The sequence below is a fragment of the Gopherus flavomarginatus genome, chromosome 23 (genome assembly GCF_025201925.1).
Source record: "Gopherus flavomarginatus isolate rGopFla2 chromosome 23, rGopFla2.mat.asm, whole genome shotgun sequence".
Taxonomy (NCBI): domain Eukaryota; kingdom Metazoa; phylum Chordata; order Testudines; family Testudinidae; genus Gopherus; species Gopherus flavomarginatus.
The window spans coordinates 1,918,164-1,942,584 of NC_066639.1; the positions used below are offsets into that span (position 1 = coordinate 1,918,164).

Below are 24,421 nucleotides of genomic sequence, written 5' to 3' on the forward strand. Positions count from 1 at the left end.
CATCAAGCAGGCTAAGCAGAGCTAACACTTGTCTGGGGTGTTTCCCAGAACTGCAGCACCAAATTGAAATACAGGCCATGTCTACATCTAAAATTTTGCAGCGCTGGTTGTTAAAGCTGTATTAGTACAGCTGTATAGGGCCAGCGCTGCAGAGTGGCCACACTTACAGCAACCAGCGCTGCAAGTGGTGTTAGATGTGGCCACACTGCAGCGCTGTTGGGCGGCTTCAAGGGAGGTTCGGGGAACGCGAGAGCAAACCGCAGCGAAGCAGGTCTCCTTTCCCGGTTTGCTCTCTCGTTCCCCGAACCCCCGAACAAGCAGGTCTCCTTCCCTGCGGTTTGCTGGGTGGTTCGGGGAACGCGAGAGCAAACCCAGGAAAGGAGACCAGCTTCGCCGCGGTTTGCTCTCGCGTTCCCCGAACCCCGAGCAAGCAGGTCTCCTTCCCTGCGGTTTGCTGGGTGGTTCCGGGAACGCGAGAGCAAACCGGGAAAGGAGACCAGCTTCGCCGCGGTTTGCTCTCGCGTTCCCGGAACCACCCAGCAAACCGCAGGGAAGGAGACCTGCTTGCTCGGGGTTCGGGGAACGCGAGAGCAAACCGGGGAAGGAGACCAGCTTGATTACCAGAGGCTTCCTCAGGTATGCTGGGATACCTGCTTATTCCACGGAGGTCAAGAAAAGCGCTGGTAAGTGTCTATATTTGATTACCAGCGCTGGATCACCAGCGCTGGATCCTCTACACCCGAGACAAAACGGGAGTATGGCCAGCGCTGCAAACAGGGAGTTGCAGCGCTGGTGGTGCCCTGCAGATGTGTACACCTCCTAAGTTGCAGCGCTGTAACCCCCTCACCAGCGCTGCAACTTTCTGATGTAGACAAGCCCTCAGACAGTATACAGCCAATACTTATAACTTCAACTACAAAATGATACAGACATACAGACAGCATCATCCTAACCAGCAACCCATAACCTGGTCTTGGACACTTTATCTGACCCCCTTTACCTAGGATTTGGTGCCACTACAGGACCTTGGTTGCAACCCATGTTCTACATGGTCCCAGTTTATATCAATAATGTCGCAGTTACCCAATTAGTAAATAATCAGACTCATGCTCAGAGAGTGTGTTCTGCCACTGGACATTTGACTGGTACTGAAATGACCCAGACGTTGCCGACAGAGATGGTACTGAAGATCACTGAGGCTGGGAAGGCATTGCGGTGGGATCTGGCATGTTCAGAAATTCAACTAGAAATTCAAGCCCCTGCTGCTGAAGGGAGGGAGGGGAAGGAGTTTCCAGGGTCACAGAGATAAAAGGCAGAGAGCTGGGCAGATGACAGTCCTCCAGGGGCGTAGAAACTAGGGTGTCAGAGGCTGATTTCAGGGTCCCCAGGGGATATGTCCAGTGATGAGCTGCCAAAATCTTAACAACCGGTTCCCTATAAAAAGTTCTTATTTAAGGGGAGGAGCAGAGGGGAGGCCGGGATGGGGGGAGACATACCCATGGGGGGGGCCCTGCAGGGCCTGGGGCAAATTGCCCCACTTGCCCCCCCCCAGTAACCCTAGAGCTTGCAGCCCCCTCCCCGCTTACCTAGCCAGCAGCTCAAAGCAGCAGGACAACTCAGGAGCTCAGCTGAGCTGCCTAGCTGCTGACCATGCTGCAGCTCTGCAGGGGGGTTGGGGGGAGACATCCTCGTGGGGCCAGGGGCCTGAGGCAAATTGCCCCACTTCCCCCCTCCCCCCACTGCCCTGGAGCTTGCAGCCCCCTTACCTTGCCGGCAGCCCAGAGCTCAGCTGAGCTGCCCAGCTGCTGGCCATGCTGCAGCTCTTTGGGGTGTGGGTAGCAGGGGAGAGCCTGGGGGAGACATCCTCGTGGGGCCAGGGGCCCCTGCAGGGCCCGGGCCAATTGCCCCACTTGCCCCCTCCCCTCTGGCCAGCCCTGGAGCTTGCAGCAGGACCCCACACACACACACCTTGCAGAGCTGCTCAAAAAGCAGCAGCAGGACGACTTCCAAGCTCAGCTGAGCTGCCCAGCTGGTGCGGGCGGCTGGCCACGCTGCAGCTGGGGGGAAGTGGGCGAAGGGCCAGGGGAGCCTCAGCCTCCCCAGCTGGGAATCCCGAGAGCAATGGGATGGTCCGGCCCGCGGACCGGAGTTCTTCACCCACCCCCTGGCCCTTTAACCACCGGTTCTCCACGGAGATCTAATTTTAGCAACCGGTTCTTGGAGCTGTGGGAACTGGCCCCAGCTCACCACTGGGTATGTCCCCCCCCCGGCCCCCGCCATGTCTCAGGGATACAATCTGAGCTGGGTTTCTGAGTCCCCCACACAAAGCCAGGGTTGAAATCTCTCCCCAGTGACAGAGGCCGGCGGGAAAGTGAAGATCGGGGCCTCATTCCCAGCATCAAAAAATGTCACCTGCCCCCGTTCACAGTCCAGACAAACCCGGATCCTGCTGGGGACCCAGGTCAGGGGCAGAGGGGTCACAGCAGGGGAGGTGAGAGCCTGGAACTGACCCCACCAGCACCGCTGCACAGCCCAGATCCCACCCTCAGGGTTAAGGCTGCTCCCTTCCTTTCTGCTCACAGACTCCCTGGCCACCCCCACAGCCCAGGATCCTCCTTCCTCCACCTCCACCTCCCAGCAATGTCTCCCTGAGGTGAATCCTTCACAGCCCAGCACCGAGGGATCAGGGTCAAATTCCTCAAGACTGTCAGGCAGTTCCTGCCGTGCGTCTTCCCATTTCACGTGTTTCCGATCCTCCGACAGGACGAGCCGAGGATGAGCCGTGTCTGGGTCCAGACTCACATTGGCTGAGGAGAGAGACATTCAGAGGGTTAGAGGCAGAGCTCAGCCCTGGAGGAGGGTTCGATCCTGCCAGTGACAGAATCTGCCTCAGTTGGCAAGTGGCTCAGGGAATCGCCTTCCTCGGAGGTGGACTAAGGTTTCCTGGGGCCCTGAGCCAGAGGAAGTGCGGGCCCCCTCACCAGACCTTGCACCTGCAGCTCCTTCCCCATTCTGCCCATTCTGCTTGTGGCTCCGCTCATTTCTGCCCCTTCCCTGTTCCACCCAGGATCTGCCCCCCACTGCAGCCCCACAACCCATTTGCTATTTTTTGCCCCATGCCCCACAGCAGCCCCAAGACTGGAGAAGCTCTGTCCCCCTGCCACGGCCCCAGGCTCCCCTAGTCCTGAGTCCATGGTAGGTAACAAGACCTCCTCCAGTCCTGGGGCCACCATGGGTGTCCACGCACTTGGGCTTCTCCCGCCAGCTCCGGCGCTTTGGCGGGGAGCCAGGGTTGGGGCACTGGGGCTTTTCTCGCCCCTCCTGGTGCTTCTGCTGGGGACAGGGTCAGAGGGCGGTAGGAGCTTTCCCTGACACCCCCTGACTCTGCCAGGGACGTGGTCAGGGGGCATGGGTCTTTCCCTGCCCCCGGCTTCTGCAGTGGGGTTGGGGTGCGGGGGCTTTCCCCACCCTGCCTGTCCACCAGGCAGCTGGGGCTCTGGGCTTCCACCACCCAGCAGCAGATTTTTTCCAGGGGCCCCCATTTGGCTGGGGCCCCTGGGCATGGGCCCTGTAGGCCCAGTGGCTAATCCACCACCGTCCTTCCTCCAGCATTTACCCAGCTCTGAATAGGGAGCAGCTCTGAGATCTCAGCAAAGAGTCACGGCCCTGGAAGAGATGGGCCAGCCGCTGTGAAAAAGGATCAGTTGGGCCAGGACTGAGACTCAGGGTCTTTCATCTCCTGCTCCCCTTTCCCCAGGGAGGGGACTAGAGACTCAGGTGCCATGCTCATTGGTACAACTCACCTCCCCTTGCAGTTTCTAGTTCCCATCTTAAACCTCGTTGTGTCCCTTATGCCCCACTCTCTCATTCCAGTAGGCGCCTTTCCACAGAACCGTTCCCGCTCCAACACGCCACATCTCTGAGGCATTGGACTCTCAGAGGAGAAAAGTCCATATGGTACCAAGATGCATTTCCCAGGTTTTACTGATCAGAAACAGGCACAATTTCTGGAGTCCCTGGGCCCAAAAGGAAGGAATCTCTATGCTAATTGGGAGTTGCGTAAACGAGCGGAGTCTCACAGTAGAAATAAGGAGAAAAAAGGTGGAGCTGTGAAGGATGGAGGAGGCAGTACCTGACTGACGAAAAGAGGAGGGCTGTGCTTAAAGCAGGGTGGTTAGGGTGGTGCCTTGAGGAACAGAGAAAGGAGAACAACCAAATCATGGTGCTTGGACGGAGGAGAAGAGAAACTCCAGAAACTGCTGTGGTCGCTGGAGATCCCTGCTCTCCGAGCTCAAGCCAGGAGGTCACCGGTGTGTGGTGAGCGCTCTGCTCTTTCTGTCTGTGATGGAAGCAGGGGTGTAACAGAGGGACAGTCCCTGCCCGTCCGTCAGACGGGATCATTTCAGCAACTACTGGGACACTCATGGGGGCAGGGAAAAGAACAGTGGCTGTGCAGCCCGGCTCGATGGTGTGCCAGGAAGCTCTGCGGGTGGCACTGCACATGAAGGTGAAGGAGGGACAGGAGAAGTAGATACAATATTGGCTGGATTTGTTGCTGTATGTCAGGACACGTCTACACAACCTCCCTCCCCTCACAGGTTATTGTGAAATGCAGGATGTTGCCTGGCTGCCCAGCTGGCTCTAAGCAGGTCAGGTGGAAGATACGAGCACCCGCCAAGGCCTGGTTGACCTGAACAGTGGCTGACCTCATCCACCCCTAAGGCTGGCCCTGCTTGGGAGCTCTGCCCTGAACGCTAAAGTCCCCTCCCATGGCCACAGCCAGGGACAAGAAGCAACATGTTCTACCTGGAGGTGAGATTTGGACATTGATAGAATCTGAACTTTAGTTACCTTCTTCTACGGGTGGCATGGTTCTTCCCAGACCTGAAATAAGAGACGAGGGCTTATCTGAACACGCGTATGAACAGAATTCAGTGTTGTTGAGAGGTCACTTGTCCGGAATTAAAATGGACCGGCGTCTTTTTGAGAGGTTTGTCCCCTATCTAGCACTGAGTCAAAACCAGATGTGGTTTTGTTCAGTGCTGAAGGCCCCCTCCATCTCTTAAAAATGGTGTCCCCCCGGCGGTGTGACCTCGCACATACTGTCACACCAACAGGGGTGTGGTCACAGCAGAGGTGACACTGGCCAGGGGTGGGGCCACGCCATTCCCGGCAGTCAGGACACGTACTGTATTCCATGAACGTGTGAATGGCAACATTAATTATATAAATGAATAAAATAGCAATAACACCCAGTAGGCAATGTGTGAACATTTCTCTGTCAGTGGCTACACTTTTACCAGACTCTTTCTTATGATCAGAATAGCTATTGCCTACACAATTGTTCATAATTATAAATTAGACGTTCCCTTCTGACGTGACGCTGCCAGCCTGCTAACGAAGACCTGGTTCTGTTGCCAATCATCTCACTGGCCAATCTCCCCTTGAATTCCATGGAAGCAGGCCTGGGGCCGGAAGGGGCATTTTGAAAGGAGGTAGGAGAAAAGTATTTTCTTTTGGCTCCTCTGAATATGATATGAAGGCCAGAGGGCAGCTGGGGCATGGGAGGAGATGGGACATTTCCCCTCCAGAGTTGCCTAGTGTAGCAGGTTTTTGTCCCTGCAGGCAGTCTGTTAGGGTTAGGAGTCACCATCCTTAACCAAAGGCAGAGACTGAGAAGCAATGGGCTTAAATTGCAGCAAGGGAGATTTAGGTTGGACATTAGGAAAAAGTTCCTAACTGTCAGGGTAGTTAAACACTGGAATAGATTGCCTAGGGAGGTTGTGGAATCTCCATCTCTGGAGATATTTAAGTGTAGGTTAGATAAATGTCTATTAGGGATGGTCTAGACAGTATTTGGTCCTGCCATGAGGGCAGGGGACTGGACTCGATGACCTCTCAAGGTCCCTTCCAGTCCTAGAGTCTATGAACTTGTTGGCTTTGGGTACGATTTTCAAAATCCAAAGTGCCTAAGCTCCATTTTCCAAAGGCACTTAGCAGACTAAGTCCAATAGATAGACTAACTAGCAGACACACACATCTCACACCCCCTTTGGCTCACCCTGATGCAGTCTCAGCCCCATCACACCTTGACTGCAAAGATCACAGGCAGCACCGCAGAACCAGACCTGCTGGAGGAGCGGGAATAACAGAAATTATTCCGACCAGTTCCCAGTGTCTGTGCCTGTGGAACGCCTTTCTCCACTCTCCCTATCCCTCTCGTGTGTTCTCTGGCAAGATAATGTGTTTTGGGGGTTGGATCATTAACCAGTCCCCCTTGTGTGTGTGTGCGTCTTATGATACACTCTCCAATTACATGATCACACACTTGCCTCATTCTTTCACTGCACTGGATGGAGGCACTAGGGGTGAGAATTAAGATTGTAAAGGCAAGGATAAAACTGCTATTTTCTAGCTATCAAGTATCTGACGCATTGTAACCTAAATCATTTTCTGTTCAAGGGTTTTGTGTAATATTCTATACATTTACCATGTCCCCTCTCACTTGTCTCCTTTAAAAGGTAAAAATTGCCAGTCTTTTCCATCTCTCCTCATACTGATTCTCCTTGTCATTCTCTGTGCCCCCTTTTCTTCTTCGATACCCTTTATGAGATGCAGTGAGGGTCCAGTGCTTCCATCATGGAGAGAGGGACAAGAGGTGTCTTCTCTTAAGGGCTAGTCTGCACTTGAAACATTGTTTATATGCTCACTCTGGAGAGGCTTTCCCTTCACTGTAGTTAATCCAACTCTCCAAAAGTTGGTCCACGGTCAATGGAAGAATTCTTCCATTGATCTAGTGCTGTATACGCTGCCAGTTAGTTCATCCTAAGAACATTGCTCAGGGCTGTTCATACCTAACAGGCCCTGGTCTGCACTGGGTGGGGCACCGTGACTCTCAGCCAGTCAGTAAAGCAGAAGGTTTATTTGGACGACAGGAACACAGTCCAAGACAGGTCTTGCAGGCACAGACAGCAGGACCCCCTTTAGTTAGGTCCGTCTGGGGCCCCCAGGGAGGCCACAGCCCCGTTGGGATGCCCAAGTGCCATTTGGGCACCCCTCTCTATTTTCCAGCCAGCTTCCAAACTGAAACCCCCCCTCCAGCCCCTCCTCCTCTGGGTTTTGTCTCTTTCTCGGACCAGGAGGCCACCTGACCTCTTTGTCTCCAACACCTTCAGTTGGCACTTTTGCAGAGGAGGGGCCCAGGCCATTAGTTGCTAGGAGACAGAGTGCCAGGCATTTAGGGGCACTGGCCCCTTCCTCCGCAGCAATCACACCCCCTGATCCCCCCACCGAGATATTAAGAACTGCAGAGGGGACACTGAGGCACCAACATAGTAATCAGAGCAAACATTAAGAGCATTGCCACTTCGTCACTATCGCGTTTAGATGTAATAAATCAATCCTGGCTGGGTCGATCACTGCCCGCCGATTCGGCGGGTAGCGTAGACATACCCTGAGCAATGTTTCTGGGTCGACTTAGCTAACAGCAGGTCTCCGCTGAAAAGTCACTTTAATGCACCACTAGCTTGGCTGTTATCAGTTCAGGTAAGTTATGTTACAGATGGCGCCACGTAGAGGCTCATCATTACAATAGTTTTATCATCCAATTACACTGCTCATATCTCTGGACTCCACGATCATTAATAAATAAATTAAACAACACTGGACCCAGTACAGGGGTTGGCAGACTTTTTGGTCTGAAGGCCACATCAGGTTACGTAAATTGTATGGAGAGCCGGTTAGGAGAGGGAGTTGTGGTCTGGCCCCCACCTCCTATCTGCCTCCCACCAGGACTCCTGCCCCATCCAACCCTCGCTGTTCCCTGACGGTCACTCTGGGACCCCTGCCCCATACACACACCCCCACTCCCTGTCCCCTGACTGCCCCCAAACCTCCTCTGCCCCATCCAACCTGTCCTCTAATTCTTGACAGCCTCCCCCCCCGGGACCCCTGCCCCATCCAACCATCCCTTCTTTCTATTCCCTAACTGCCCCTTGCTGTTCCATCCAACCCCTCCTCCTTTCTGATTGCGCCCCCAGGACTCCTGCCCCCTTTCGTTCCCCTGTTCCCCACCCCGACCTCTAGCCACATGATCTCCTGGGTGTTTTGTGATTCTCTTCTTAATTATCATTTGTAATGATTTACCAGGTACAGTTGTAAAACCTCCTGGTATGTCATTTTCTGGAGCACCCCTAGGTTCCTTTTAAAATATAGGTACCATGTTTGCTACCCTACAGTTCTCCAATACATCTCTTCAAACACCTAATCTCCTTCAGAACTCTTGGATGTGCCATATGCAGCTGGTGAATTTTTACTTTATAATATCACTTTCTTCTGCTAATACCTCAGTCTCTGATAGTATCTGATGTAAAGAAATCTTCTAGCTTCTTAGCAACATCCTTCATCTCCTCCCTTCCCTCACCCCCAACCCCACCCGTCTCTCTCACACTTCCCCGTTGAACATCAGCGATACGATTGATGATTGCATTGTTGGTGCCAACCTCAGCTGCAGCCCCCTGGAAAAAGTATCATTCCTCTCAGGGCCCATGCCCAGCACTGTTGGCCACACAGGCCTTTGCGTCTTTTCACCTAAATATAGAGCCATCCCTGCCCCGAAGAGCTATGCGAAATGTTAACTGCATGAGAAAAGAGGATGGGAAATCTCCGGAAGGGGAGCTTTGGATATTGATTCCATATGAGCTGTAATTACCTGGACAGACTATGATCCTTCTCCAGTCTGAAACAAAACACAGAGAGAGGGATGAGAACTCAGCTGAGCAAACGCAACCATATCAAGGCTCTGGGATGAAGAGCAGCAGGCTTAAGCTGAACCTAGGCAAGACCAAAGTGATTCTGGTCAAAAAGAGGGAAACATATTGAAGAACTAGATGAGACACTGCCCCCTTCACTCCATTGAATTTCTACAACCCCCATTCACCAAAGATGTGCAAAGCCTCAGGGTCCTATCTGACCCCTCATTATGCTTAGGTGACCAGATAGTGTCAGCAACTAAAGACACCAGCTTACTAGGAAGCTCTGCATCTTCCCACGGACAACGATCTGGCCACAGTGATCCTGGCCTCTGCCATCTCCAGCCTGGATTAAAGTCACCTTCTGATGCCATGCCAGGGTAAGACCTTGGTCCTAAGCAGCAAATCAATTAAAGAATCCAACCCCAGCTACATTAATGACCAAACTTCTCCGTTAGAATCTCTGCCACAGCTATGCTCCTCTGAGCCAGTGCAGATCACAAATCCCAGGACAATGTGCATGACAGCTGGAGATGAAGCATTCATGGTCAGAGGGGCCTGGTTCTGGGACAAACTTCCAGAGGAGATCAGGAGAAGTGAGAATCTGGCCACTTCTAGGAATTGCTGCAGAACCTTCCTGTTCCAAAATGCCTTTCCATCACAGCAAGAATGAAACTCACAACTCCGATACATCTTCTGCTAACCAAACAAAAAAAGCAAAACCTCTACCCCAAGCGGAGTTTTTACTATCAAAAGGAGAAGAGTCAGAGACTCCCAGAAGTTGTCCGGGGACTTTGTTATTTGCATTGAATTTCTCTACAATATCTTCAGATAGCACAGTGATCAGCAACAGTATAAAACTGATGATAGATAGACAGACAGACAAGGTAGGTGAGATAATATCTTTTAAAAAGATATGACCTCACTCACCTTGTCTCTTTAGCATCCTGATACCGACGTGACAACAACTACACTGGAGAGAGGGGAGAGTGTATGGGGCAGGGGCGGCTCTAGCCATTTCACCGCCCCAAGCACGGCAGCATGCCATGGGGGGTGCTCTGCCGGTCGCTGGTCCCACAGCTCTGGTGGACCTCTCGCAGACGTGCCTGCGAAGGGTCTGCTGGTCCCACAGCTCCGGTGGACCTCCCACAGACGTGCCTGCGGAGGGTCCGCTGGTCCTGCGGCTCCGGTGGACCTCCCGCAGGGACGCCTGCGGAAGGTCCACTGGAGCCGCAGGACCAGCGGACCCTCCACAGGCACGCCTGAGGGAGGTCCACCGGAGCCGCCTGCTGCCCTCCCGGCGACCGGCAGAGCGCCCCCCATGGCATGCCACCCCAAGCATGCACTTGGCGTGCTGGGGCCTGGAGCCGCCCCTGGTATGGGACTAGATAGATAGATAGAGTGGGTGGATGGGGATGGATATATAGATAGATAGAGGGGGTGGATGGGGGTAGATAGAGAGGTGGGATGGAGATAGATAGATAGATGGGTTGGATGGGAATAGATAGATAGATAGATATTCAATACCATGGAAAAAGCTGCATTAAAGAAAAACTTACCAAGTTCTCTTTGAAGGTCACCTAAGTAATACAGAAAGAAATATACACTAATTACACACTTTCTTTAGAGGATGGAATTAGCACAGGTGCTGACTTTCCAAAGTGCTGTGGGGTGTTTGACCCCCGGCTCTGCCCCAGGCCCCACCCCCACTCCACCCCTTCCCCCATGGCCCTACCCACATCCCGCCCTTCCCACCCCCGCTCCACCCCTTCCCCTGAGCATGCCACATCCTTGGTCCTCCCACTTCCTTATCAGCCTCCCGCATGCTGCAAAACAGCTGATTGTGGAGGGCAGGAGGTGCGGGGAGGGAGGGGAAGGCACTGATCGGCAGGGCCCGCCAGCGGGCAGAAGATGCTGGGTGGGTAGCAGGAAGCTAATAGGGGGGCAGCTGGTGGGTGCACGGAGTTGGCACCTATGGGCATTAGCCCCAGCCTCCCATTATGCAGCCTATCCCTCACAAACCCATTTATCCCAGCGATGAACAGGGAAACTACAGAGGTCTGGGAGTCCCTTTCCAGCGCATGGGTAGGACAGAGAGAACCTCTGAAATCCTTCAGTAGCTACTATACTCCCCTTGATCTAAGGCCTTGTCTACACTGGTACATCGCTCCCATTTCTCTGATGCCCTCATATGTGTCATATGACAACAGTACAGAACATCAGAGAGTCATTTTCTTTGTCACTGAACAAAGAATATCATTATAATGAGGAGAACAGGGCTGTCCATAAAGACACATGGTCTTGCTCTCTGTCATTTTTCTCTGTATTTCACTGTAGATCTTTTGCAAAAAATCCTCTGTAGTCCCAATTTCTGCCACCTATTGAAATGAAGAGCACCTATAGCCTCACCCCATTAGCCTCTCTCAGAGATTGCTGATGTGATGCTGAAAGTGCTAACGGCTGCCATGAGGGGGTCCTTTTGATCCAAAGAGAATCACAACCCCTGTAAAAGCCAGTGGGTGTGCTCAAACACCCTCTCTGGCCTGGTCCACACTACGCAGTTAAATCGATTTAAACAGCGTTAAATCGATTTAACGCTGTACCCGTCCACACTACAATGCACTTTAAATCGATTTTAAGGGCTCTTAAAATCGATTTCTGTACTCCTCCCCAACAAGAGGAGTAACGCTAAAATCGATATTACTATATCTATTTAGGGTTAGTGTGGACGCAAATCGACATTATTGGCCTCATTATTTTACAGTAGCTACCCACAGTGCACTGCTCCAGAAATGGACGCTAGCCTAGGACCATGGATGCACACCGCCAAATTAATGTGCCCTAGTGTGGACGCATAAAATCGATTTTATAATATCGATATTATAAAACCGGTTTTAGTTAATTCGAAATTATGCTGTAGTGTAGACGTACCCTCTGAGGCTCAACAGGAAGAGCAATTAAGCCCCTTCATGTAGTGAGATAGCTGAAAATAATGGGAGCTACCACCCAAGGCACTGGGCCATGTGGTGTGGCCAGAACAAAGCTAACCCAGGTACATTAAAATGGATTTTCCTGACTGTAAATTAAGGGGCCAGGAGATTGGTCGCATATGTGCATGTGTGTGCGTGTTAGAGGCAGAGCACATAATCCCTCTGGTCTCCCACTTGATGCTGACTGCAACACTAGGTGAATTTCACCCTCCGTGAAGATACATTTTAAATTATGTTTTCTTTATGATTTGCGGTTACCTACATACTGAACTGTTATCAATTCAGTATCTATGATATTTCATATGACTTTCAAGTTGATGTCATCTACTAATTATTTACAATTAATACTAATAATGGCAGCAAACTAATTCATAGAAGCGGTTCAATTAAGAGAAAAATTGAGCTAAATATTTTAAAGATGTTTCTCTAAACATAACTATATAGAGCAAAAAGAAATACATAAAAGGAAATTTGGAATATTTTCAGTTAATGCAAATTTAAAGGAGTGCTTCATTATATCAATTCCTAGAATCTAGATACTAATTAAACATTTTATTCATGTTGAATAATTTTGTGTCTACACTACAGATAAGTATCAAAAAATAACATTATTTGCAAGGATTTATCGTTCTAAAGTTTTGAATTCCTTATGAGATTAGGACCAGATTTTTAAAGGTATTTGGGGCCTACCTCCCACTGATTTCAATGGGAGTTCCATTTCCAAATATCATTAAAAAGCTAGCCCTCGGAGCCCAATTCTGGTTCCTTCTATATTATGTATTCCCATTCACTTTGCTGGAATATTTAGGGGTGCAAGGAATGTAATAGCAATTTCTAAAATTATCAACCTTATTCTTTTAGTGATATGGCTTGTGCATTCCCACACCCACTGAAATCAAAGTCACAGCTCTAATTCATGTTAGTGGTGCGGCATCAGAGCAGAGCAGAGTTAGGATGAGCTCTACCCTGACATCGGATGGTGAATTATGGCGAATGTGGAAAAGAATTTCAGGGGCTGATCTTGTTTGCATAGGCACACCCACCCCGCCTGACACGGCCACGGCAGCCTGGGATGGTTGCTTTGGCAGCTGTGGGATCCTCAATTTCTCTGTTATTGGGGCAAGAGGAATAAAGTGTTGTTACCCTGATTATGTGAATGAGGGACTATGAACCTGTTTTATGACAGAGGGTCTCACCGTCAACTAAGTAGCACTCGCTAGACAAGGGACATGGGTTCCAAAAACCAGTGAATGGAGAGAGGTTGGGGACTGGTATGTGTACCTGATGGTATGGGCCCCCTTTAAAGGCCTGGAACACCAATTACACCTCATTTTCTCTCCACTGTTGAATAGCAGAGCTAATTTTGATTTTATTAGAAATCGAGCTAGAAGCTAGTGAGCTGAATTCACTTTGGGCCAATAGTGCACCAGCACTGGGGCTCCCCTACTAAGAGCTGAAATCAGTGAGTGCTGTGTTAACTAGTGGGGGAGCCTGCAGATCTATTGCTAAGCAGCTGGCAGAGCTGTTTGCAGGATGGTTGGAGTAGCCCACAGAATGCGAACTCCATGGAGAGGCAGGGCAGTCAGCCTCGGACCACGTAAGGTGCCCGTTAACACCCTGTGTTCCACCCCCATTTCCACCCATGCTGGGGGGGTAAAACTCTGCAGATAAACTTTTGAACTCTGGGGTGGCACTGAGCAGGGACAGAGACTTTTGGGTTGTTGGACTTTGGGGTGATTGGACTTGAGACCCTACGGGGAAAAGGACGCTGCCAAAACTTACTCGGTGGGTCTTTTGCTCATGGTTTGTGTTATAATCCTGTTTGTGGTGTTTCTCCAATGGGATGCCGCATTGTTCCCTCCTTTATTAAAAGGATTTTGCTACACTCAGACTCCGTGCTTGCTAGAGGGGAAGTATTGCCTCCTAGAGGCGCCCAGGGGGGTGTGGTATGTAAGTGTCCCAGGTCACTGGGTGGGGGCTCGAGCCGGTTATGCATTGTGTTATTGAAACAGAACCCCTGGATACTGAACCCGGCCCTTGTTGCTGCCAGCTCAGACGGGCAGAAGGGTTACATGAGGCCACAAATCTGTACAAAAGGTTTCATTTCTGGAGGAAAGAGTATGACACTTACTAATTACTGCATCTTGTTTCTCTAAAAATAAACAGAAATAAAGATAAATTATTATTAGGAGCATTTTTCCTTGGTTATATGGTTGTCTGAGTTTTGTGAAAGTTGCACAGTGATTATACACTTCATGAGTCTTTGATGGGTTTAATGTTTTCAACACCAAGAGAAAAACATTTTCCTTTCTCCATCTCTTATGTGTTATTTCTCACTACTGCCAGTACTAAATTTAAGGCTGAGATTTCATGTCTATTTGAACTCCTATTTTCTACTGTGTATAACTTTTTCATAATACTTATTGGGGTGAAATTTATCAGATTTAGTCTCACCTCAATTTCTTTTTAACATTAAATGAAATGACAAACAACTGCTCACAAAATGAAATTACCCACAGTCTCTCTAATGATTCAACTCTGACCAAACTATTTACTTGTCAGATGAAGGAAAAAGACATTTGGGGCACACAATGTTCCTGGTCCCCCACTTCCTGGTGCCTCCAATACTGAGAGAATTTGACCCTCAGAGAAGATACATTTTAAATAATATTTTCTTTATGATTTCTCACTAGCTACATACTAAACTATTATCAATACATTATATTTGATATTTCAAGTTGATATCTCTTTAATCATAATCATGAATAATAAAAGAACAAACAACTTAATGAAAAGGATTCTATTTGGAGAAAAAAATGAACTTACCGATTTTACTAAGATGTTTCTCTAAGGAAATAAAATAAAGCAAACAGAAATACATACAAGTTATTGAAAAACATTTTTCAGCTAATGCAGATTTAAAGGAGTGTTTTCATTATATGAATTCCTGGCCTCTAGATAATAAACATTTCATTCCTGTTTTACTAACCATGTGGCTACACTAGAGTCAAGTGTCAAAAAGTAACTAACTATCTTGAAGGATTTACAATTCTGAATGTTTTGAGTTCATAAGAATGACCCTGCTGGGTCAGACCAAAGGTCCATCTAGCCCAGTATCCTGTCTGCTGACAGCCGCCAGTGCCAGGTACCTCAGGGGGAACGAACCAAACAAGCAATTGTTGAGTGATCCATGTTTTGAACCTGGTTATAGTTTTGACCTTCACAACATCCCCTGGCAAGGAGTTCCGCAGGTTGACCATGCATCGTGTGAAGAAGTACGTCCTTCTGTTTGTTAAAAACCTGCTGCCTATTAATGTCATTGGGTGATTCCTAGTTCTTGTGTTATGAGAAGGAATAAGTAACACTTCCTTATTTACTTTCTCCACACCAGCCATGATTTTATAGACCTCTATCATATCCCCCTTCAGTTGTCTCTTTTCCAAGCTGAAAATCCCAGTCTTTTTAATCTTTCCTCATACAGAAAAGCTGTCCCATACCCCTCTTCATTTTAGTTGCCTTTCTCTGTATCTTTTACAGTTCCAATGGGCGTCCACGTCTGCATGCAGTATTCAAGATGTGGATTTATCATGGATTTATATAGCGGCGTTATGACATTTTCTGTCTTATTATCTATCCCTTTCTTAATGATTCCCAACATTCTGCTCGCTATTTTTGACTGTCGCTGCACACTGAGTGGATGTTTGCAGAGAAATATCCACAGTGACTCCAAGTTCTCTTTCTTGAGTGGAAACATCTAATTCAGACCCATCGTTTTGTATGTAGAGTTGGGATTATGTTTGCCAATGTGCATCACTTTGTATTTATCACCACTAAATTCATCTGCCATTTTGTGCCCAGTCATCCAGTTTTGTGAGATCCCTTTGTAACTCTTTGCAGTCTGCTTTGAACTTCGCTATCTCGAGTAACTTTGTATCATCTGCACATTTTGCCACCTCACTATTTACACCTTTTTCCAGATCACTTAGGAGTATGTTGAACAGTGCTGGTCCCAGTAGAGACCTATGGTGGACACCACTATTTACCTCTCTCCATTCTGAAAACTGACCATTTATTCCTACCCTTTGTTTCCTCTCTTTTAAGTAGGAATGTCAAGTGATTAAAAATATTAATCATGATTAATCACGTGATTCATCGTGCTGTTAAACAATAATAGAATACCATGTATTAAAATATTTTTGGATGTTTTCTACATTTTCAAATATATTGATTTTTAATTACAACACAGAATACAAAGTGCACAGCGTTCATTTTATATTTATTTTTTATTACAAATCTTTGCATTGTAAAAAACCAAAAAAAATAGGATTTTTCAATTCACCTAATACAAGTAGCATAGTGTAGTTTCTTGATCACAAAAGTTGAACTTAAAAATGTAGAATTATGTACAAAAAATAACTGCTTTCAAAAATAAAACAGTGTAAAACTTTACAGCCTAAAAGTCCCCTCAGTCCTACTTCTTGTTCAGCCAATTGCTCTGACAAACAAGTTTGTTTACATTTGCAGGAGCTAATGCTGCCTGCTTCTTGTTTAAGTCACCCGAAAGCGAGAACAGGCATTCGCAGGGCACAGTTGTAGACGGCATTGCACCATATACTTATGTGCCAGATGTACTAAAGATTCCTATGTTCCTTCATGCTTCAACCACCATTCCAGAGGACGTGTGTCCATGCTGATGACGGGTTCTGCTCGATAACGATCCAAAGCAGAGCGGACCGATGCATGTTCATTTTCATCATTGGAGTCAGATGCCACCAGCAGAAGGTTGATTTTCTTTTTTTAGTGGTTTGGGTTCTGTCGTTTCCGCATCTGAGTGTTGCTCTTTTAAGACTTCTGAAAGTATGCTCCACACCTCGTCCCTCTCAGATTTTGGATGGCACTTCAGATTCTTAAACCTTGGGTCGAGTGCTGTAGCTATCTTTAGAAATCTCATATTGGGACCTTCTTTGCATTTTGTCAAATCTGCTGTGAAAGTGTTCTTAAAATGAACATGTGCTGGTTGTCATCCAAGACTGCTATAACGTGAAATATATGGCAGAACATGGGGAAAACAGAACAGGAGACATACAATTCTCCCCAAAGGTGTTCAGTGACAAATTCAATTAATGCATTTATTTTTTTAATGAGCGTCATCAGCATGGAAGCGTGTTCTCTGGAATGGCCGAAACATAAAGGGGCATACACAAATGTTTCGCATATCTGGCATTAAATACCTTGCAATGCCATCTACAAACGTGCCATGTGACCTCTTGTTTTCACCTTCAGGTGACATTGTAAACAAGAAGCGGTCAGTATTATCTCCCATAAATGTAAATAAACTTGTTTCTCTTAGTGATTGGCTGAACAAGAGGAAGGATTGAGTGGACTTGTAGGCTTAAAGTTTTAGGTTGTTTTGTTTTTGAGTGCAGTTATGTAACAAAATAAATCTACCATTGTTCATTCCACTTTCACCAAAAAGAGATTGCACCCCAGTACTTGTATGAGGTGAATTGAAAAATACTATTTCTTTTCTTTACCATTTTTACCGGGCAAATATTTGTAATAAAAAATAACAAAGTGAGTACTGTAGACTTTGTATTCTGTGTTGTAATTGAAATCAATATATTTAAAAATGTAGAATAACATCCAAAAATATTTAATAAATTACAATTGACATTCTATTATTGTTTAACAGTGTGATTAAAACTTGTGATTAATTGTGATTTCTTTAATCACGATTAATTATTTTGAGTTAATCGTGTAAGTTAACTGCAATTAATTGACAGCCCTACTTTTAACCGGTTACCGATTCATGCGAGGACTTCCCCCTTATCTCATGACTGCTTGCTTTGCTTAAGACTCTTTGGTGAGGGAACTTGTCAAAGGCTTTCTAAAAGTCTAAGTACTGGATCAACTTTGTTCACACGCTTGTTGACCCCCTCAAAGAATTCTAATAGATTGGCGAGGCACGATTTCCCTTTACAACAACCATGTACAGTTGATTGACAACAAGTCATGTTCATCTCTGAGTCTGATAATTCTGTTCTTTACTAGAGTTTCAACCAATTTGCCTGGTACTGGAGTTAAGCTTACCAGACTGTAATTGCTGAGTTCACTACCGGAGCCTTTTTAAAAAATTGGTGTCACATTAGCTATCCTCCAGTCATCTGGTACAGAAGCTGATTTAGACGATAGGTTCACATACCACAGTTAGTGGTTCTGTAATTTCACGTTTGAGTTCCTTAAGAACTCCTGGGTGAATCCCATCTGGTCCTGGTGATTTATTACTATTTTGTTTATCAATTTCTTCCAAAAACTCCTTTAATGATACCTTAATCTGGGACAGATACTCAGATTTATCATTTAAACGAATAGCTCAGGTTTGGGAATCTCCCTCACATTCTCTGCAGTGAAGACTAACGCAAAGAATTCATTTAGTCTCTCCGCAATGGCTTTATCTACTTTGAGTTCTCCTTCAGCACCTCGATCATCCAGTGGCCCCACTGCTTGTTTAACAGCCTTCTTACTTTTGATGTATTTCAAAAAAAATTGCTGTTTGTTTTGATTCTTTGGCTAGTTGCTCTTCAAATTCTTTTTTGGCCTTCCTAATTAGACTTTCCAGAGTTTATGCTCCTTTCTATTTTTGTCAATAAGTTTTACCTTCCAGTTTTTAAAGGATGCCTTTCTGACCCTAACCATTTCTTTTAGTTTGTCATTTAGCCAATGGCACTATCTTGGTCCTCTTACTATGTTTTTTAATTTGGGTTACACATTTAATTTGAGGCTGTATTCTGTTGTTTTTTAAAAGTTTCCATTCCACTTGCAGGCATTGCACTTTTGGAACTGTACACTTTAATTACAGTGTAACGAGCTTTCTCAGTATTGTGTAGTTCCCTTTTCCGAAATTAAATGCTACTCTGGTGCACTTCTTTTGTGTTATATCCCCCAGAGCGATGTTAAATTTAATAATACAGTATTGTGGTCACTATTATCAAATGGTTCAGCTCTATTCACCTATTGGACAAAAATCCTGTGCTTGACTTAGGACTAAATCAAGAATTGCATCTCCTCTTGTGGAATTAGGGCCAGATTTTTATAGTTATTTAGCTGCCTAACACCCACTGATTTAAATGGGAGTTAACTGACTAAATATCTTTAAAAATCAAGCCACTGGAGCTCACCTCTGCTTCCTGTGTGACACTGTTATACCAAGTATCAGAGGGGTAGCCGTGTTAGTCTGTATCTGTAAAAGCATCAAAGAGTCCTTTGGCACCTTATAGACTAACAGATGTTTTGGAGCATGAGCGTTCGTCGGATGCACTGTTATACCAGATGCCAGCTCTTGCCAAGGCTACAGGTGTCAGATAAGAACTGACAATTTCATAGCAGGAAACAGACCAGCTCACCTGTATATATGTTAATATATATGTTCAGCTCATAAGGATGTGTTTCGTGTTTAGACTTCATGAAAATCTTGTGCTATGCTGCAGATATTGCTCTGAATTATCTATATTCCATGTTATAAAGTGATAGCAGGTATCTGCATCGTAAACCTCTGTGACTAAGGGCTTGTCTTCACTACCGGGGCAAGCTGGTGTCTAGTAAAGATCCGCTAAATTGACAGCAGAGCACCCTACAGTCAACTCCAGTACTCCAGCTCCCCCAGAAGAGTATGGGAGAATGTCTCCCATCAATGCAGAACAATGAAAACACCGCGGTAACTTGATCTAAGCTACGTTGACTCCAGGTATGTTATTCACATGGCTGGAGTAGCGTAACCTAGGTTGACTTGCCCCGGTAGTGAAGACAAGCCCATAGCAACTCCGCAAACAGGGATGAAGCCTTGGGTAATGCACATGAAGGACTCCAACATGGAGGAGTCAATTCCTGTGCATTGAAAGCAAATAAGCCACTGTGCGAGATCAAGGATCAAAGACTTTAAGTGCATTCTTCCACCTTCCCAACATGAATATGTGACCTGTGTATGCTGTCCTGTCAGCTTCGATTCTGTTAGATGATTTTTTAAAAATGCTTATAAGGAAAAATCTTCATCTTTTGCCTGTTTGGATTCCAGCAGGGCTAGAATTACTGAACCAGAAACCAGCAATCCTGGAGTTACACTGGGTTAGCCCTAAAAGACATTTGGAAACTGGCAGACTACTACATCTCTCTTCCCTTTTGAAATTATGGACTAACTCATTTGTGCATTTATTTGTGCCTGCTCTAACCTTTCAATAACCCTCATTTCTCTTTTTTTACTTAATAAATCCTTTGTTAGTTTACTATAGGATTGCCAGCAAGCATTTTCTTTGGTATGAGATCTAAAATGCAAATTGATCTGGGGGAGAGACTGGTCTTTTGGGACTGGGTATAATCTGGAGTAAAGCAACCATCTACCACATAGTCTAGTTTGCTGGGGTGGGTACATGGACCAGAGTACCAAGGAGACTGTCTGTGACTTCTGGCTTTGGGCTTATAGTGCCTAAGGGGCTTTCACTTGTTCCTTGGCTGGTGAAATCTAAGTATAGCGCTCTCAGTTTGGGGTTTTGTGCCCTATTTATGGCAGTCTGCTCTGTGTGAGGTGCCCACACTCCTAACTCACTCCAGACAGTGTGACGCCTCGTATATCACATATTCCCATTAGCTTTGCTCAGAGTTATGCTGCTGCAAAGAATGAAATTTCTGACCCACAAATGGTCAGCATTGTTGTTTCAGTGATATGACTTGGGCAGGTGGTGTTTGATCCCACACTCACTGAAGTCATTGGCAAAGCTCTAACAAGTATTAATGGTGCAGCATCAGGGTTTTAATCTTTTGCTGGTTAAAAAATCCCACCCAAAATAGTAAACAATTAAATAAACCACAGTCTTATGAGGAGACAAATTTGTACGACCTTTTCTTTGTTGGAGGAAAGAGTATGACACTTACCGATTTCTATATCAAGTTTCCCTAAACAAAATATACAAAAATTAATATAAATTATTATTAGAAACATCTTCTGCATAGATAGAAGCTGTCTGAGTTTTGTGAAAGTTGAACAAGAATTACATAACTGATGACTCTTTGACGTTTCATGTTGTCAACACCAAAAGAAAAGGTTTTCTGGTCTCCATCTCTTACCTGTTGTTTCTCACTATTATCAGTACTCAATATTAGGTGGAGAGCTCATTCCTTTTGAATCCCCTGTTTTTAGTGTGTAGAACTTTTTCATAACACCAGCAGGGGTGAAATTTATCAGGCGTAGTCTCATCCCAATTTCTTAGTAACATTATATGAAATAACCAACAACTGCTCCCAAAATAAAATTACACACACCCTTTACGATGGTCTGACTTTGCACAAAATATTAACTTGTCAGAGAAGGTAAAGGACACTTCTAATTCCCAAAGTCCATTGGGACGGAGGAGGGAATAAAAACACAGCTGGGCAGGGAGTGGGGAGAATACAGTGGGGAGTAGAAATGATTTTGGATCCCCCTATTCCTTCCCCAAGTGCTCAAGTGAGTTAAATTGAGGCAGTTCTGCAGGAGAAATACTCTGTGCTTGGTATAGCTCTTTAATAACAATCATAAACATAAATAATAAAACCGCAAACAACTCAATAAACAGGTTCTATTTGGAGAAAAAAATTGAACTTACGGATTTTTCTAAGATGTTTCTCTAGGAAATAAAACAAAGCAAACAGAAGTACATACAGGTTATTGAAAAACATTTTTCAGCTAATGCAGATTTAAAGGAGTGTTTTCATTATATGAATGCCTGGCCCCTAGATAATAAACATTTCTTTCATGTTTTACTAATCATGTGGCTACACTAGAGTCAAGTGTCAAAAAGTAACTAACTATCTTGAAGGATTTACAATTCTGAATGTTTTGAGTTCATAAGAACGGCCCTGCTGGGTCAGACCAAAAGTCCATCTAGCCCAGTATCCTGTCTGCTGACAGCCGCCAGAGCCAGGTACCTCCGGGGGAATGAACCAAACAAGCAATCATCTAGTGATCCATCCCCGTCACGCAGTCCCAGCTTCCGATGAACAGAGGCTACGAACACCATTCCTGCCCAGCCTGGCTAATAGCCATTGATGGATCCGTCCTCCATGAATTTATCTAGTTCTTTTTAGAACCCTGTTAGTGTCTTGGCCTTCACAACATCCTCTAGCAAAAAGTTCCCGCAGGTTGACAGTGTGTTGTGTGAAGAAATACTTCCTTTGTTTGTTTTAAACCTGCTGCCTGTTCATTTCACTGGATGACCCCTAGTTCTTGTGTTATGAGAAGGAGGAAGTAACACTTCCTTATTTACTTTCGCCACACAAGTCATGATTTTATAGACCTCTCTCATTTCCCCCTTCAGTTGTCTCTTTTCCGAGCTGAAAATCCCAGTCTTTTTAATCTGTGTCATACGGAAGGTGTCCCATACCCCTCATCATTTTAGTTGCCTTTCTCTGTATCTTTTCCAATTCCAATGTATCTTTTTTGAGATGGGGCGACCAGATCTGCACACAGGATTCAAGATGTGGAAGGTACCATGGATTTATATAGAGGCAATAGGATATTTTCTGTTTTATTGTCTATCCCTTTCCTAATGATTCTCAATATTCTGTTTGCTATCTTTGACTGTCACTGCACATGGAGTAGATGTTTTCAGAGAACTATCCACAGTGACTCTAACCTCTCTTTCTTGAGTGGAAACAGTTCTATGACACTTCGTATATAACATATTCCCATTAGCTTTGCTCAGAGTTATGCTGGTGCAAAGAATGGAATTTCTGACCTGCAAATGGTCAGCATTGTTGTTTCAGTGATATGACTTGGGCAGGTGGTGTTTGATCCCACACTCACTGTAGTCATTGGCAAAGCTCTAACCCAATATTAATGGTGCAGCATCAGGTTTTTTAATCTTTTGCTGGTTAAAAAAATCCCACCCAAAAAGTAAGCAATTAAATAAACCACAGTCTTATGAGGAGACAAATTTGTACAACCTTTTCCTTGTCGGAGAAAGAGTATGACACTTACGAATTGCTTTATCGTGTTCCTCTAAAAAAAAAAGAAATTAATATACATTATTATTAGGAGTATTTTTTACTAGGAGAGTCAAGCTGTTTGACTTTTCTGAAAGTGGCACAGGAACTGTTTATCTGATGGCTCTTTGAAGGGTTTCATGTTCTCAACATCAAGAGAAAAGGTTTTCCTTTCTCCATCTCTTACCTGTTGTTTCTCACTATTGACAGGACTCACGTTAAGACAGAGAGCTCATTTCTTTGGAAACCCCTGTTTTTTAGTGTGTATACATTTTTTCATATTATCTACTGGTCATAAAATTTATGAGGCTTAATCTCCTCTCAATTTCTTTACAACATTAAATGCAATGACAACTGCTCCTAAAAGAAAAATCACACACAATCTTTATGATGATTCAATTCTGTACAAAAATTAACTTGTCAGAGGAAGGAAAAGGGACACTTCTAACTCCCCAAATCTATTGGTATGGAGGAGGGAATAGTGAACAGTGGGTGGGGAGGGGGCAGAAAAAAGTGAGGACTGGATAAGATTTTCATAGATTATTATTAGGGTTGGAAGGGACCTCAGAAGGTCATCTTGTCCAACCCCCTGCTTGGTGCAGGACCAATTGCTAACTAAAACCCCAAATGGCCCCCTCAAGGATTGAATTCACAAGCCTGGGTTTAGCAGGCCAATGTTCAAACCACTGAGCGATCGCTCCCCCCAACCTGCCCCCTAAGTGCTCCAATGAGTGAGTTGAACTGAGGCAGTTCTGCGGGAGAAATATTCCGTGTCTGGTCAAGGGTGATGCAGGTCCCACTGGAGCAGAGGGGAACCTTGTTGGTAACATTTCTTTCCCTGTGCAGCCGATGACGTGAAATTTGTCAGGTTTACTCTAATCCCAATGTATTTTTTAAATTAAGTGAAATCACTGCTCCAGATGAAATTACACACAGTCTCTGTGATGATTCAACTTCAACCAAACTATTTACTTGTCAGATGAGGGAAAAGGACATTTGGGGGTGTACAATGTTCCTGGTCCCCCACTTCATGGTGCCTCCAGCACTGAGTGAATTTCACCCTCAGAGAAGATACATTATAAATAATGTTTTCTTTATGGTTTCCCATTACCGACATACTGAACTGTTATCAATTCATTATCTCGGATATTTCATATGACTTTCAAGTTGATGTCTGTTTATTATTATTATTATTATTAATTAATAATAAGACGATTACATAAGAACGGCCACAATGAGTCAGACCAAAGGTCCATCTAGCCCAGCATCCTGTCTTCCAACAGTGGCCAATGCCAGGTGCCCCAGAGGGAATGAACAGAACAGGTCATCAAATGATCCATCCCCTCTTGCCTATTCCCAGCTTCTGGCAAACAGGCTAAGAACTAGCAGCAAAGTACTTCACAGGAGATGTTCAATTAAGAGAAAAATTGAACTAAATATTTTAAAAGATATTTCCCTAAACATACATAAATAAAGCAAACAGAATATATAAAATTGAATTTGGAATATTTTCAGTTAATACAGACTGAAAGGAGTGTTTTCATATCAATTCCTAGAACCTGGAAAACATTTCATTCACGTTTTACTAATTTTGTGTCTACACTAGAGATAAATATCTGAATGCAACAATTATTCTTAAGGACTTATAGTTCTAAAGGTTTGAATTGC

General features: G+C 45.6%; 1 protein-coding gene across 4 annotated transcripts in view; it reads right to left on the reverse strand.

The window, feature by feature from the left end:
- Positions 1-924: 924 nt before the first annotated feature.
- Positions 925-24,421, reverse strand: part of LOC127039441 (butyrophilin subfamily 2 member A2-like) — a 110,959-nt gene continuing 87,462 nt past the window's right edge. The window contains exons 2-10 of one of the 4 annotated variants that reach the window (XM_050933191.1): positions 22,749-22,769; positions 21,376-21,396; positions 20,666-20,686; positions 14,567-14,587; positions 13,872-13,892; positions 10,310-10,330; positions 8,711-8,737; positions 4,852-4,884; positions 926-2,807 (exon numbers count right to left, since the gene is read on the reverse strand). In XM_050933191.1, coding sequence (XP_050789148.1) covers positions 2,284-2,807; positions 4,852-4,884; positions 8,711-8,737; positions 10,310-10,330; positions 13,872-13,892; positions 14,567-14,587; positions 20,666-20,686; positions 21,376-21,396; positions 22,749-22,769 — 710 coding nt within the window. In that variant the 3' untranslated portion in view covers positions 926-2,283. Of the gene's footprint in view, positions 2,808-4,851; positions 4,885-8,710; positions 8,738-10,309; positions 10,331-13,871; positions 13,893-14,566; positions 14,588-20,665; positions 20,687-21,375; positions 21,397-21,697; positions 21,929-22,748; positions 22,770-24,421 lie in introns of those variants that run through there. The other 3 variants (XM_050933194.1, XM_050933193.1, XM_050933192.1) reach the window with 3 other exon arrangements.